Raw genomic sequence first — 15,123 nt, 5'->3', positions numbered from 1 at the left:
TCTTCCATCCCTACGTCAGGGTCACGCAGGCCATGCTGAATCATGTAGTTCGCTTTCTGTGGCTTCAACTATGTGATTTGAAATTCAGCCTCAGCCTCATTTGAAGGAGGTGAGAAAGTTTGTCCCTGAAGGGAGATAAGGCTCTCTTTACCTTTGTTTTTAAGGCCCTCGTGTTCCCTCTGAACTCTAAGCTCCCACTGAAGGGGGAGGGAGAACTGTGTGCAGAGGGCAGAAAGTACCAGGGTGGTGTCATATGGATCGGGCATTTGATCTCTGACTTTTCTATTCCAGAGACACAAGGAAGCCCACGGTTGCACTGTCTGCTGTAGGTAAGTGTATGCTCCCCCCTCTTAGGTCATTACTTCCGTCCCTTCTCGCATGGGGCTGCCCCTGCCCCAGTCTCCGGCTCAGATGGGTGGGATTTTAGGTCCCTCCTGGCAAGGGGCTTGTTTTAGGCTGCTCTCGGAAGTTAGAGTCAGGAGTGCTAAGCATGGTCAGGAACTCATTTCAGGATTCAAGGACAGGAGCCAAAATGGTTTGTTTTTAAACTTTTTATTGTGGAAAATTTCAAACACGTATGAAAATAGAAGATGAAATTGCTTTATGTTCACGATCCAGCTTCAACAATAGTCACTGGCTGGCTAGTCTTATTTATTTCATCCTTACCTCTACCCACTGTCCCAGCCCCAACTCCCATCTCTTTTGGGTTGATTTTGAAGGGGTGCCTGGGTGGGGTGGCTCATTTGGTTAAGGGTCCAACTCTTGATCTCAGCTCAGGTCTTGATCTCAGTGTTGTGAGTTCAAGCCTCACATTGGGCATGAAGCCTGCTTTTAAAAAAAAAAAAAAAAAGAATTTTTTTGAAGCATTTCCTGGGTGTCATATCATTTCCTCAATGAGTATTTCAGTAGGTGATATTTATGCAAGAGAAGAACCCTGTAAGAAAAGATGATCACAATACCATAAGCGGGCCTAAAAAGGTTAACAGTGGCTCTTTAATATCAGATATTTAAGCAGTACGCAGATTTCCCTAATCTCAGTTGTTGTTATTTTACAAATTATTTAAGTCAGAATCCAAATAAAAAACATACTTATAAGTGGTTGTTATATTTCTCATCTTTTACAATTGGTAGGTTTCTTCCCCCTCTCCTTTTTTGGTTTATTTTTCTTTTCCTAAAGTTTATTTATTGAGGAAACCAGGTTGTTTGTCTTATGGTTTCCCCATAATCTAGATGAGGCTGATTGTGTCTCCCATGTTGTCATTTAATGTGGATGTACTGAAACTTCGAAATTACTTCCCGGTCCCCCTGTTTTCTCAGTTGGAACTGATTGTTTTGGAATTCTGCTTTGGGGCTATTGTGGGGTATTTACAGAGAGTAGAATTTGGGCCCAGAAATGGTGTATCTTATGGTGATGAAGCCCAGTCATCAGCATTGTGTTTTGAAGATTTATTCATCTATTTTTGGAAAGAGAGAAAGAGTGGGGCAGGGGCAGGGACAGGGAAGAGGGAGAGAATCTACCAGACATCTGTATTGAGCCCAGACCCCAACGCAGGGCTCGATCTCAAAACCCCGAGATCATGACCTGAGCTGAAACCAAGAGTTGGTGGCTTAACTGACTGCACCACACAGGTGTCCCATCAGTATTGTATTTTGACATCTTTGTTAAAAATATACATTATCTGTCTCTTAAATCCTGCTCCTTTGTATTTTTTTGGTACTTTTTTCTTTTTTTAAAGATTTCATTTATTTATTTCCAATAGAGCAAGAGCAAGTGACACAGAGAGCAAGAGTGAGAAAGCACAAGCAGGGGGAGTGGTAGAGGGAGAGGGAGGAAGCAGGCTCTCCTCGGAGCAGAGAGCCCGATGCAGGGCTCGACACCAGGACCCCGGGATCATGACCTGAGCCGGAGGCAGAGGCTTAACCCACTGAGCCACCCAGGCGCCGCTCAGTGAGATTTCTCAGTGGTAGCAAAGCTGCTTTGGGAGAAAAGAGGCTAATGAGATGCTGTGGATTTGGTGAGCTGCTTGATCTACCATTCCCTGAAGGTGAAACTTGGCCAGTTTTGCTCCCTGGAGTCTGTGGTCCTTTATCTCTCCATGAGCACGTTGCTTATGCCTTTGGGGTAGGGAGTAAGTAGGAGCCTGTGTGTACTCCAAACTATTCTCTGTTCGAGAATACCCAAGGTCTGGGAACTGTTTGACCCTGTTGTCGCAACTCTAGTAGATTGAATCAGGGGTTCCCAGAACCCTTTGGCAGTCCTCATGGTCTGATGGCCTCCACACTGGGGAAAGTATATTTCTTTTGGAAGTCTTCGAGTAATCTGTCTTGAGGAAATGGGGCAGACTCTTCCTACTCACTTTCTCCTGCAGTTGATACCCTTTCTTGCAAAGAAACTGGGTCTCCTACGCTAGCTTCCTCCTTTAGGGTTCTCCACTGTTCATTCCTAGGTGACTTAAGATGCCTTGTGTCTCAAGCAAAAAAACACAAAAAGCAAAAGCCAAGCAAGGATAACTTCTGGGTCTTAACTCCATTTCCTGTTAGATTCTGAGTCCTTGTTGTGTCATTCCCACTCTTCTTGGATCAGGGCACCACAGTCCCCAGTAATAAACACCCCACCTAAAGGGAGAAATGCTTGTGGTCTGAGCAAGGACAAGGAGAGATGGGAAGGAGAGCCATTGTGTTGTTCTGGTGTAACTGAATGAACTTGGTTATTTTTCAGAGCCAACTACCAGTGCTGATACGTCCTAGATTTTCACAGGTCTCAGCCCGTCTAGCATCTTACGCTAATGCCTCCTCTCAGATAGCTCCCTTCTTACTGTTGTTACCTCTTTGTGTTGGCAGAGTGGGGAAAGGACTCAGTTCATAGTGTGGGGGGATATTCCCGTTCTCTGACTGAATCCAGGATTCTGACTGAATCATGTGCAGCCGCTGATGGGAGGGGAGCGCGCAGGAGGGGGCTGGTGCACATATCCTTCTGAGGGCAGAATTGGGCAACTCGGGGCCTTATTCTTCAGCTGAGCTTCGGGAACCTTTGTTTCTCCAAGGTTACCCTCCGAAATAGGGGAGTGAGGGAGGAAGGAAGTAGGTGGGAGCCAGCATTGAGCTGAGGCTCTTCTGAGTGGGAGAGCTGGGCTGGCCCCGGTGTTGGGGATGAGGAAGAGACAGACCGCGTGAGGAGTAGTCATTTCCTCCCCCCACCCCCCGTGGTGCCATGTTGGGCTGCTGCTCATTAGAAAACGTGCTTCCCTGCTGATTCTGTGCGGAGGTCACGAGTAGGGTTTTTTCCTGAGTGCGATTATTTCTTCAATTAGGTGACTCTGATCCTGTTCTGATGAGTTAATTCATTAATTTTTTGGCTTCATTTTCTCTTTAATGTGGGGCTGGTGCAGTCACAGGCACTTGACGGGTTCTGTTCTCCTTCAGCGGGAACTCATTATCCAGCCGCCCTGGAAGCGCTCTCTACTCTGGTGCCAGGGGGCTTGAGGGCAGCCGCTTTCTTCCCCTGATTTTCCTTTGCAGCTGGTGCCTCACAGGTCAAATGGAATAAAAAAAATGCTAATTGCCTCGCCACCAGTCATGATGGGGATGTGCGGATATGGGACAAGCGGGTGAGTAATCTCTTGTCTCCCACCCCAGTTGGTCCTTAGTCCCTCCCCGGGGGTGTGAGGACGGTGCTGTGAGTAGCAGGACTCATCTAGAAAGGCCAGGGTGCCCCGTGCACTGCAGCAAATTGCCATTTTAAGATCATAGTCCCGGAAGACATGTGCTTCCTGATCAAAACTGATGTTGAAGGAAGATAGAGAGTATTAGGATCAGTGGTTAAGAAAATGAACTGGGCCTGCTAAGTTAGAGCCCCATTTTGCTACCTCCTAATTACATTATCAGCTGAGCCACTACACTTCTCCAAGCCTCGGTTACCTGATCTTCAAAACGAAGATACTGATAGTGAGTGTGTCACTGAGGAGGTCAAACCCAGGGACCAGACACTATTCTAGAAGGTCAGTGCTCCGGCTTGCAGAGTGCAAACTAGTTGTTCTAGGACATATTCCACCTTGGGTGTTTCTGGTAGAAATCACCAAGGCGAGGTACTTAGGGTGCTCAAATCCTCCCTTAGACATCCAGCTGTCCTCTCAGCCTCACAGAAGCTCGCAGAGCGTATATTCTCCCTGCACAACCCGTGTACCGGGTGGGCACGGGAGAAGGGCAGGCCCCCGGTGGCTGCCGCTGTGGAGAGTCTATTGAGAGTTTGGTTTGTTGGCATCGGTGAGGACAGAGATGCGGGAAAATGCTCCCCCGTGTCCGACTCCCAGATGATGAGGTCATAATGCACGGGGCAGTTGACTTTGTAAGATGTGGGTGTCATGCCACTTCCTGCTTTCCGACGGTGGAGGCTAGAGCTGCTCAGCTCCTGTGGGAAGCAGCCACTTGTAGTTTTCCCGAAACTGTCAGCCGGGATGCGGTCTCATCCCAGCACGGCTTCTGGCAGCCCTGTCCCTTCCCTTGTGGCAGGGATTTGGTCAGATGGTTGGGCAGAGGAGAAGGAAATGAAGCAGATGGGGGGTCGGGTGAAGTGGGTGCTACAGCTTTCTAGGGAAGCTTGGGCTGGCTGAAGCCCTCTGCCTTCCGTGGCTCTTGGGTGAGAAGGTGACTTTGTACATAAGGGTTGGATGGGTACGTCTTCTATGTGTTAGTTTTTGTCTCTGTCCCTTAGTGCGGTCTCATATTAGCCATTCTCCCCTCTCTTGATTCCCTAAAGTGGTGATTGGTTTTGTTTCTTTCATCACTAGTATAGTGTTTAAATATGTAAATGGCTTAAATAAAACATTTGGTTAGTTTGTAGTGCATACAGACTTGGCTTTAGACTGTTTTCAGGCCATCAGCAATATAAACCATTTGGTAGTTTGCCCTTAATTCCTGTCAGTACTTGTCTTCTGAACTAGTGTTGAAAAACTAGTAGTGTTCCTTATCTTCCAGAAAGAGACGGCCAGACTGTTCCTGCCTAGTCTTCCTGTCAGTCTACTGAGAATCCTGACTTCCCTCAACAATTTTATCTGTTTTGTTTAAAGGATTTTAACTCCCCCTGCCACCCATAATTAATACTTGGGACTTTTGCTCAGAGGGGTTGTAAAACTCGTAGGTCATATTTTTACTTCTCTGGCACTTTCCAGTATCGAAGTAGCACTCTTGGCACCAGGCATCAGAGGCTTAAAAAAGTGCAGTATCAGTGGCAATGTTGGATTTCATTCAAACACCCCAAAGACGAATAATAGTAACATTTACTACATGTTTTTTATGCACAGGCATTGTCCTAAGAACTTGCTTTATAACTAGTCTTTAAAGTAAGTACTGTCTTTATCCCCATTCTACAGATGAGTAAACTGAGGCCTGTTTGTTGTTGGGATTTGAACTCAGGGAGGCTGGCTCTGAAGATTGCTCTTAACCTCACAGACCAGCACTGATTATAGAAGTAATACATGCTCTTTGTAGAAACTGTAGAAGAGAAAATAAAAAACATTCATAGGCCCATTCCCCAAGAACAAATGCTAGCATTTTGGTGTTTTTTTGTGCTTTTTAAAAAACATGGTTTATCCTGTTACATACATGGTCATAGATACTTTTTCCATTTAATAGCATTTTCCCTGTCCTATAATCCCCGTGTCTAACATTTACTCACTCTGCCATACTATGTTGGATAGCTGTACCGTAGTTGATCTAAAATTTAATTATTCCTCATGTACTGTTTGTGTTGCTTCTAGTTTTCTGGTATTCCCAGTATCACCAAGATGAACATCTTTAGTTATCTAAAGCTTTTTGTGAAATTTGAATATTCTCCTAGGAAAGGAAAATCTTAAGTTGCTTGGTAAAAATTGTCAAAGGTTTTTGCCGAAAGGTTGTACTATTTTGTATAAACACCAGCAGTGACAAATGGAGCCTTGCCAGTGTCGAGTATTATTTACAAGTATCTTCTAATTTGATAGTTTAATAAAATCTGACTTTAATGTATATTTCTGAGGTTTCCTCCCGAGTTTGCTTATTTTATATAAGCTTATTAATCATGAAGAGTTATCTTTTGTGATGTGTGTTCATTCTCTTTGGGGGGTCTTGGTGCACGATTACTTTAAGATTGGTGGTTTTCCCTCTGGTCTCGAGGTGGGGTCTGTCTGAACTTCGCAGCCCCTCTCCTTGGGTGATAGCGAGGAAGGGGAGTGGGGATTGCAGACTCCACTAGTCAGCGGAAGAGCTCCCACTACCCGGTGTCCTTCATTAAAGCCATGCCTGGGGCTGGAGCAGAAAGAAATGAAGTTCACAGGCCCGAATACAGAGCATGTATGAAGGAGGGTTGGAGAAGACTTTCTCTGTTTTGTTTGTTTTAAACAAAACAAAGTGGAGTTTCCTAAGGATAGAGACAGTATCTGGTGTCTTGTGTTTCTGTGTCCCCACCCAGCCCCCAGCAGACCATTCTATGGTAGACACTCAGGGAGCTCTTTATAAATTGACAACACTCTGCCAATCCTGTCGTAGAAACCCAGCACGGCGGTAGAGTATCTCGCAGCGCACCTCTCCAAGATCCATGGCCTGGACTGGCACCCAGACATTGAGCACATTCTTGCTACCTCCAGTCAGGACAACTCTGTCAAGGTGAGTGACCCCCGGGGACAGCTGGGGGCACTGCGTGCGGGAAGCATTAGATTTTGAAGCAGCACCTCGTTTGGAAGGAAAGCTACGCCAAGCACAGCGTGTGTGCTGTTGGGGTTCCGGGCAGGTAAGCCTGGTCGTGTGGGCCAGTAGGAACGAAGAGTAGCATATCTCTGATAGGGTTCCCGGGATCTGCTTGGAGCTTTTTCTTCTTTCCATTTGTGAAAGGAAGTCGGAGACTAAACCATTTAGAAAGGAGACGTTTATTTGCCAAGAAGTTGCCAGGAAATCAGATTGCAGGGGAAAAAAAAAAAAAACCACCACCACCACACCAAACCAAACCAGATATATCATAAAGGAGAAAAGCTGATATTGTTTTTGTTAAGGTTAAGGTTAACAAAATTGTTAAGGTTACCAAGTTTCTTACTAGACTCCCTGGGATGGAAAACCAGCACTCTTCGAATATGATTATCCCATCCACAAAAGTTAGGACATCTTCAGCCAGCAGTACTGCAAAAGTCAGGGACAGGGGCACCTGGGTGGCTCAGTGGGTTAAGCCTCTGCCGTCGGCTCAGGTCATGACCTCTGGGTCCTGGGATCGAGCCCCACATCTGGACTCTCCACTCAGCAGGGAGCCTGCTTCCCCCTCTCTGCCTGCCTCTCTGCCTACTTGTGATCTCTCTCTGTCAAATAAAGAAATAAAATCTTAAAAAAAAAAAAAAAAAGTCAGGGACAGAGTTGACAGAGAGTCTCTCTCACTTACAGGAAATGCTCCAGCTTTATGTGTTTCTGTAACCCTATTATTTTGGTTTATCTCAGAGTGCAGCATTTCTTGTTTGTTTTTCCTGTCCTGACTGATGCGTTTAGAAGGATGCAGGGCACAGGGCCAGCCTCATTCCACAGGCCCTCCTTGTGGTCAGGTCTCTGGAAGGACAGAGATTTGACCACACAAGTTGGCTTAGCAATTTTCTGATTCAGCATCATTAACGTAATGATTTGTTTACATGGGCACACAGACAATGTCATTTTATGATATGGTGAGCAAAACTAGAACCATAAGACCGAAGCCTGAAAAGTTAACTTCTGTCTTGAGGTTTGTAAATCCCTTAGGGTTGTCATTTACTTTTATGTGCTGGAATGGGTTTTTTTGTTTGTTTATTTGGGGCTTGGATTTTTGGCACCTTGTCACCCAAGTTCAGAACCCAGAAACCATCCAGTTCCCCTCCTCCTCTTTCCTCAAGTTTGTCCTGTTCAGCGACATCTTTACTACCCGTAGGCTGGATTCCGTGGGTATTGAAGCAGGCAACAGGTCAGTTTCCACATGTGAGACTCAGTCTTTGTTCCTTACTTGTAGGCTGAGCTTAGGAATTAAATGAGACTTTTGACATGGTATTTAATTTATTCCACCATATCCTGGTGGAAGGAAGGCGTTTCTGTTGAATGTATATAAATAGCATAATTGTAATTGAAGCCGTATCAGAGGTACTTGCATAATATTCAACCATATTTTTTAGTAATTGGTATGTTAGTATCAATATGTCATTTTTTCCTACATAATCGTTTTCTTTTTTTTTTTTTTTTAAGATTTTATTTCTTTATTTGACAGATAGAGATCACAAGTAGGCAGAGAGGCAGGCAGAGAGAGAGGAGGAAGCAGGCTCCCTGCTGAGCAGAGAGCCTGATGTGGGACTTGATTCCAGGACCCTGGGATCATGACCTGAGCCGAAGGCAGAAGCTTTAACCCACTGAGCCACCCAGGCGCCCCTGTAGTAACACATTTTTATGATATTTTTGTTTTCTGAATTAAAGGGGTACGCCGGAACAAGATACAACTGAATGTTTCACCTGAGTTTGTAAATTGTTAAACTGTGAAACTGTTGAATTGAGGGTTAGAGCTAGATTGAGAAGAAAGAAAAGGATTTTTCTTATCTGGCTATTAAAAATAGAACATTAACCACAATGAGATGACTTCATACCAGTTAATGATTGTTTTTGTCCCTGATCTTGGGCTAAGCAGTCAAATTTATGATATTGCCTTCTTCTAGACGAGCAGCCCTGGAAATCCAGACACAGATCCTTAGTCCATCCTTACAGATGTGTGTCTGCCTCTGGGTCAAGGTCAGCCTAACTGAGAGTCCTGTACCCACAAGGCTGTTCAAAAACCTGGTTCTTTCTTGCCTGAGGCTCTTCTGATATTTCTTCAGAAGCTTTCCTTTCTGATCTGTAACTTGTAGCAAGGGTCTCTTGGCAAGCAAGAGAAAAGCAGAGATCACCTATGGGCGAGAGTATGGCATGGCTGCTCTGGTACTTTGACTAACCAGTCTGTCAGATTAAATAGACTGAAGCCATTCACATGCAGCATATCATCATTTCATAAGACTGACAGTGGTTCCTTCGAGAGTAAGATCATGTTATGAAATGAGTGAGGACTCGGTTCAATCCCCAGGGTCCTCTAACTTGTTCCATAATTATATGTTGTTATTATATGTTATAATACTCACTAGTCGAGCATATTTAAATCTGGAAACATCCTTTTTTTTTTAAGATTTTATTTATTTATTTGACAGAGAGAGATCTCAAGTAGGCAGAGCTGCAGGCAGAGACAGACGGGGGAAGCAGGCTCCCCGCTGAACAGAGAGCCCGATGTGGGGCTTGATCCCAGGACCCTGAGATAATGACCTGAGTTGAAGGCAGAGGCTTACCCCACTGAGCCACCCAGGCGCCCCCATCACTGTAGTTTTGTCGTTTTGAGAAGGTCATTTAAATGGAATAATTCAGTATGTAACTATCTGAGTTGGTTTCTTCCATTCAGGATAGCACCTTCAAGATTCATCCAAGGTACTTCAAGAATCGATAGATCATATACTTTTAGTTGGCGAGTGGTAATCCACTGTATGGACATACTACGGTTGATCATCTGTTGCCCCGTTGAAGAACATTGACTGGGCTGTCAGCAGTTTTTGATGATTGTGAATTAAGCTGCTATAAACATTCACGGATAGATTTTCCTGCGAATGGAACTTTTCACTTTTCCAGGACAAATAGTTAGGAGTTGGGATCAAAGGCATATGGGTCAGTGGGTCAATGGCGTATGCGTGTTTAACTTTTTAAGAAACTGCCAAACTGTCATCTACTTTTGAGAATAATTTCTTAATACTGGAATAGCGCAGAGTTGCAGTCTTGGTCCTCCTGCCTTTGGTGCTATACGGTTTCCTGCTTCACAGCCGAGGCTCAGGCTCCAAGTATAGTTGTGTCCCTTCATTGAAAGCGCAGGCGTCCCTAAGGCGGAGTGTGTCTGGCTCACCTCTGTGCATTTCGCAATCTCGAGTTCCGCATGGTCAGTGGCAGAGCGGGTGACCGTGTATGTGAGTGCGTTGGTGTCCAAACAGCCACCTCTTCCCTGTGGGACCTTGGGCAAGCTGGATTGTTTCGTCATTTAGCTTCTACATTTGAGAAATAACTGAATGACATCCTTAATTTGGTTGTTGCAAAGATTAAATGGGATAACAAAACCTAAAGCTCTCAGCTCGTCTGAAATGCAGTAAGTAGTTAGCACATTGTCTGTCGTTAGTTCTTATTTTGCCCTGCATGGTATAAAAGTGACACAGGGGGAAAGCTTGTCACTCTGACCTTTCATCTCTAGGCCCGTTTAATAGGCGGGCTGAAGCTGATTGGTCCCAAGGGCTGGTCCTGGTGATGTTGGGAAATTCTCCTGTAATGTTGATATATAGGAAAGGTTTGTGTGTCTGCCCTGCTCCCCTGGCTGGCAGCGCTGCCCGGGACACACCGAGGACAGAGAGTGGAGGGTCCGCAGGCTGTGCTTATTTCAATTGTTTTTTTGTTTTGTTTTTTTTTTTAAGATTTTTATTTATTTATTTGACAGACAGAGATCACAAGTAGGTGGAGAGACAGGCAGAGAGAGAGATGGGGAAGCAGGCTGCCTGCTGAGCAGAGAGCCCGATGCGGGGCTCGATCCCAGGACCCTGAGATCGTGACCTGAGCTGAAGGCAGAGGCTTAACCCACTGAGCCACCCAGACACCCCAGTTGTTGGGTTTTTTAATGGCATCTGTTTAACAAATTACCCTGTTTTCTTTCTTCTAGTTCTGGGATTACCGCCAGCCTCGGAAATACCTCAGTATTCTCCCTTGCCAGGTGCCTGTCTGGAAGGCCAGATACACTGTGAGTGGGACACCCCACCTCCTGCTGGGGAGCTTCCCCTTAGTGTCCAGACATGGGGGTCAAGGACCCTTTTCTCTTATTTTCTTTGTGAGGCAGTTTCTCTTTCTGTCTTGGCTGAGGGGTGGGACAAAGGCAGTAATGATGGCATAAAAGCTGGTATGTATTTAAAAACTTGTCCTTGAAATGTTGGGGAACAACCTGTGCAAGAGCTGCTGACCATAGCCTGGGAGGCCGGGCCCCTGGAGGTGGTCACTACTGGCAGGGAAAGCGGGGGACACGGGGCCAGAGGGTTTGCGGCTTGCAGTCAGTGGACCATGGTAGAAAGAAATCTGGCTTTAGATTCAGAAGACCTGGGTTTTGGGCCCGTTGGTGCCTTTTAATTTTTTCCCAACATTTATTAAGATGTAATTGACCTGTAGCATTGTGTAAGTTCAAGGTATACCCCCATGGATTTGATATTGCAAGACTGTTAGTGCCCCAGGGTTGGCTGATACCTCTGTCACATCACGTAATTGCCATTTCTTTTTTGTATTGAGAACATTTAACATCTACTTTCTTAGCAACTTCCAAGAATATAATACAGTGTTATTAACAATCATCCCCGGGCTGTGTATTCGATCCCCTGAACTTGCTCATCTTCGAACTGGAAGTGACTGAGCCACCCAGGCACCCCTTTATTCATCCATTGATGGACACTTAGATCACTTAGATTGTTTCTGTATTTGCAATGAGCCATTTAATCTTTGTGTGGCCTTGGGCAAGCTGCTGGATGCTTTTGAGCAATAGTTTCCTTCTCTGTAGCATCTGAATAATAATTTTTACCAGGCCTTCCTTTTTATTATTGTGATAAAATTTACCATTTTCAAGTATGCAATTCAGTGGCATTTAGCACATGTACAATATGCCTTTCCTTTTGAGAAATGGTATGTGAAAATGCTTTATAAACCATAAAATGCTGCAGAATAAAGCTATTAGTCTTTCAGCAGTTTTTCCATTGCCACATTGATAACTTCTGATCAGAGATAATATATTTTCTTCATTGTCAACTTGAAAGGGAGCGCACAGAGATGAATAAAGCTGCCTTTATGTGTTAGGCTGTCACTCTGACGCGCTGTGGAACATAGAAGATAATTTAGGTATTAAGTGGCTTTTGCATCTGGGAGTGCTTGTCAAGAAACCAGACATTGTTCTTATGAATTGAAATAGTTCTCTGGATTAATATGTTTACTTTAAAAAATAAACAGAGAAGTCCAGGAGTACTGCCAGGAGGGAAAGTGAAGATAAATGTGCTTTTAGGTGACCGTAGTTTATTCCTTCAAGAACAGAGTCTGATTATTTACCCAGTGGGCCCCTTTGCTACCTAGCGGATGAGGTGTCGATAGGTAAAGCATGCCAGTCCTGAGATTGGAGGGTTTCCCTCTGAATAGCTGTGGTTTGGGTGGGGGGGCGTGGGAAGGTGATGCTTCGTGTGGCTGCCGTGCTGCTGGTGCGTTTCCACATGGCAAGAATCCCGCCCGCTGCTTTGGGGTTTTCCCCAGCGTGTCTTGCATACTCGCTCTGGATGTGAAACAGAGTGTTCTGGTGTGCAGCAGTCAGAGCCGTTTGCTTATTTTAGAATTTCAAGTTCTCCAAGTATTTGGCTTAGCTTTATTTTTTTACTCGCTGTGGTCCCTTCCATGCACAGGAAAAAGTAGAATAAATGCAAAAGAAAAGTAGAAGGATGGTTAACTTACGGTATTTGGAAAACATTTCCCCAGATGGGTTGGGGCCTTCCATCATCTCATTTATGTTAGTTAGGAAAGCATTCCAGCCTTGGTAATTCCAAGATTCAGCTGACTCTCCCTGGAATAATTACCTGCTTTTCCCTTTCCTGCCGTAGCCTTTCAGCAATGGATTGGTGACTGTGATGGTCCCCCAGCTTCGGAGGGAAAACAGTCTTCTCTTGTGGAATGTCTTTGACTTGAACACCCCGGTCCATACCTTCGTGGGGCACGATGACGTGGTGCTGGAGTTCCAGTGGAGGAAGCAGAAGGAGGGTGAGTGGGAGCCTGATTTCCTTCTGAGCCCTGTTCAACAGCAGCTCCAGTGGGGTTGCCTGTGTGGGCCAGTGTGGAGGACGCAGACCCCTCAGCACTGGGCTTGAGGAATGGGAGAGTCGGGGACTGCCACCATTCACTGTAGATGAGAAAAGGGGTGTGTGCCTGTGGCTTCTGTCCCAAGCTAGTGTCCCTTCTCATAGGTTCAGTGCCATCTCTCACCTGCACGGAAGAGATCTGTAAGAGATGGATAGACTTGCTGTTGGATTATCTCTGGGGTCACAGTCCTCAGAAGTCTGATGCTCGCTCCTTGCCACTCTGGGGAGGAAGGAGACCTGAGGTCGCCATCAGCACCCTGCCCACCACGTGTTCCTAGTTCCCTTCACAACACATAGTGGTGTTTTATCTTGCACCTCCTTGAAGATGGGTTTGGCCACATGGCTTGCTTTGATCATGAGACATAAACAGAGGGATGCGATCTCTTCTGGGTTGAAGCATTAGCAGCCGTTGTACAATTACACGCTGTCTTTGCTGCGGCCACCACAGCTGGCAGAACTCCAGCTGGAGCTGCACCCGTGAGCAAGGTGTCCTTGCTTTAAGCCCCTGAGATTTGGGCATTGTTCATTATTGCAGCTTCGTCTAGCCAGCCCTGACCAATGCAAGGTCAAGTGTAATGGAGTCAGAAGCCCTTGGCCTTCACTTCTCCACCAACTCACCATGCAAACTTAGTAGCAGCTTCTCTTTTCCTGAGATCTTATTGTCACGATATCTAAAGGTTTTAGGGAACAGAAGCATATTTCTTGGTCTTTCTGTGTTAAAGAAGGAAAACCAGGCAGTGGAGTGGTGTGACCTGTCCAGAGTCCCAGGAAAGGTCTTGGGTAGACCTGGGATTAGAGCGCTCATCTTATCCCGGCTTCTTTGTGACCTTCATGAGCCTCTCTTCCAGGATAGTTTTTGAAGGGACTCTTTTGGTCATCCTCTTAATTTTCTCATCTTTATTTCCCAAATATCCCTGCTTCTAGAAACATGAGGCTGCTTGGTCTTTATCCCATCAATTTGCATGCATGACTTTGGCTTTCATCTTCATCTCTTGCATTTTGCCATAGTAAACAGATGATGTCGTTTCTTGTGGTCTGGCAGGGAGAGGTTGGCCTGTAGTTTTGGCTTGAAACGAAAAGTTTCTAGCAACCCGCTTTCAGTTATCTGTCATCTGTAAGCTGGCAAGGTGAATTGTGTAAATTGAGACTATCTAGTCAGTAGTGAGATTCTGAGTGCAAGTTACAGGTATTTTTTCAAATTCCTTTTTCTTGCAAAGTATATCATCTGTCTAGAAAGTTGCATAAAACCTGTACAGTCTTACAAATTTGGAAGAGAAAATCTGTGTAACTACCACCATGGTCTAGAAAGCGAACATTGCTCGAGCCTTGGACCACAGTCCTGTCCCTTCCCCAGAAGGAAACACTGTCCTCATATTTATGAGAGTGATTGCTGTTCTTATTTTTTATTGTTTACCACCCGTTTACGCGGCCCCTGAAATGGCTTCAGCTCACTTGTTGGACCTTTCGTAAATGTAATCCCCCCGCACATTTCTTGTATTTTACTTCTTTTTCAACCGTTGCCACTTCGTTTTATTTTACTGCCATGTCTTCTTAGTTTTTACTGGGTTATCTCAAGCTTTGACTTGGGTTTTCACTGTGGTGCAGGAGCTCCTAGAGAGCTAGCAGAAGAAGCGGGGTGTCCTGGCCAAGGGGCAAGGGTGTTTCACGAAGGAGGCGCCAGTCACTGGTTTCAGATATTGCTGAAGGATCACCTTGTAGAATAAGAGAAAAGCCCTTAATTGTACAAATAGGAAGCGATGTGATTATTAGGAGACGAGTTCCAGAAGCAGACTGAAGATAGAGGCCAAATTGTAAGGCAGCTTGGACAGAGGCAGCAGGAACTGGTTTTGTGATTGAAGTTCCCTTCACAGGCAAGGAGCAGACTGAATTGATCTTAGAGCCGCTGCCTTCCCCCTCTGAGGGTGAGGAGAGGATGCAAGAGAATGGGTATGTGGGAAAGCTAGGGCCTTGTGAGGGTGAGAGGGAATGGGGGTGGAGGCAGTGGTAGAGGGGTTGGGATTAGAACGGAATTAGGGATAACTTTTCTCCATAGTCAGGGACACGAAAAGAAGCCAGATGTGGAGGCAGACGATTGCTGATGTAAACCTGAGTCTGCACGGGGTCGGCCGGGGGACTCCTGGCAGGCAGCTGTTCAGAAGACTTGTGCCTGTTA

General features: G+C 45.5%; 1 protein-coding gene across 3 annotated transcripts in view; it reads left to right on the top strand.

Moving 5' to 3' along the window:
* Positions 1-15,123, top strand: part of LOC111152772 (WD repeat domain 59) — a 92,640-nt gene that overhangs the window by 30,673 nt on the left and 46,844 nt on the right. For all 3 annotated transcript variants that reach the window (XM_022511400.1, XM_022511401.1, XM_022511402.1), the window contains 5 exons: positions 292-329; positions 3,520-3,608; positions 6,523-6,639; positions 10,739-10,816; positions 12,696-12,852. In XM_022511400.1, coding sequence (XP_022367108.1) covers positions 292-329; positions 3,520-3,608; positions 6,523-6,639; positions 10,739-10,816; positions 12,696-12,852 — 479 coding nt within the window. The remainder of the gene's footprint in view (positions 1-291; positions 330-3,519; positions 3,609-6,522; positions 6,640-10,738; positions 10,817-12,695; positions 12,853-15,123) is intronic.

Source organism: Enhydra lutris, unplaced genomic scaffold (genome assembly GCF_002288905.1).
Source record: "Enhydra lutris kenyoni isolate GAN:26980312 unplaced genomic scaffold, ASM228890v2 scaffoldscaffold30, whole genome shotgun sequence".
Lineage (NCBI taxonomy): Eukaryota > Metazoa > Chordata > Mammalia > Carnivora > Mustelidae > Enhydra > Enhydra lutris.
This window is presented reverse-complemented; position numbering and strand designations above follow the sequence as displayed.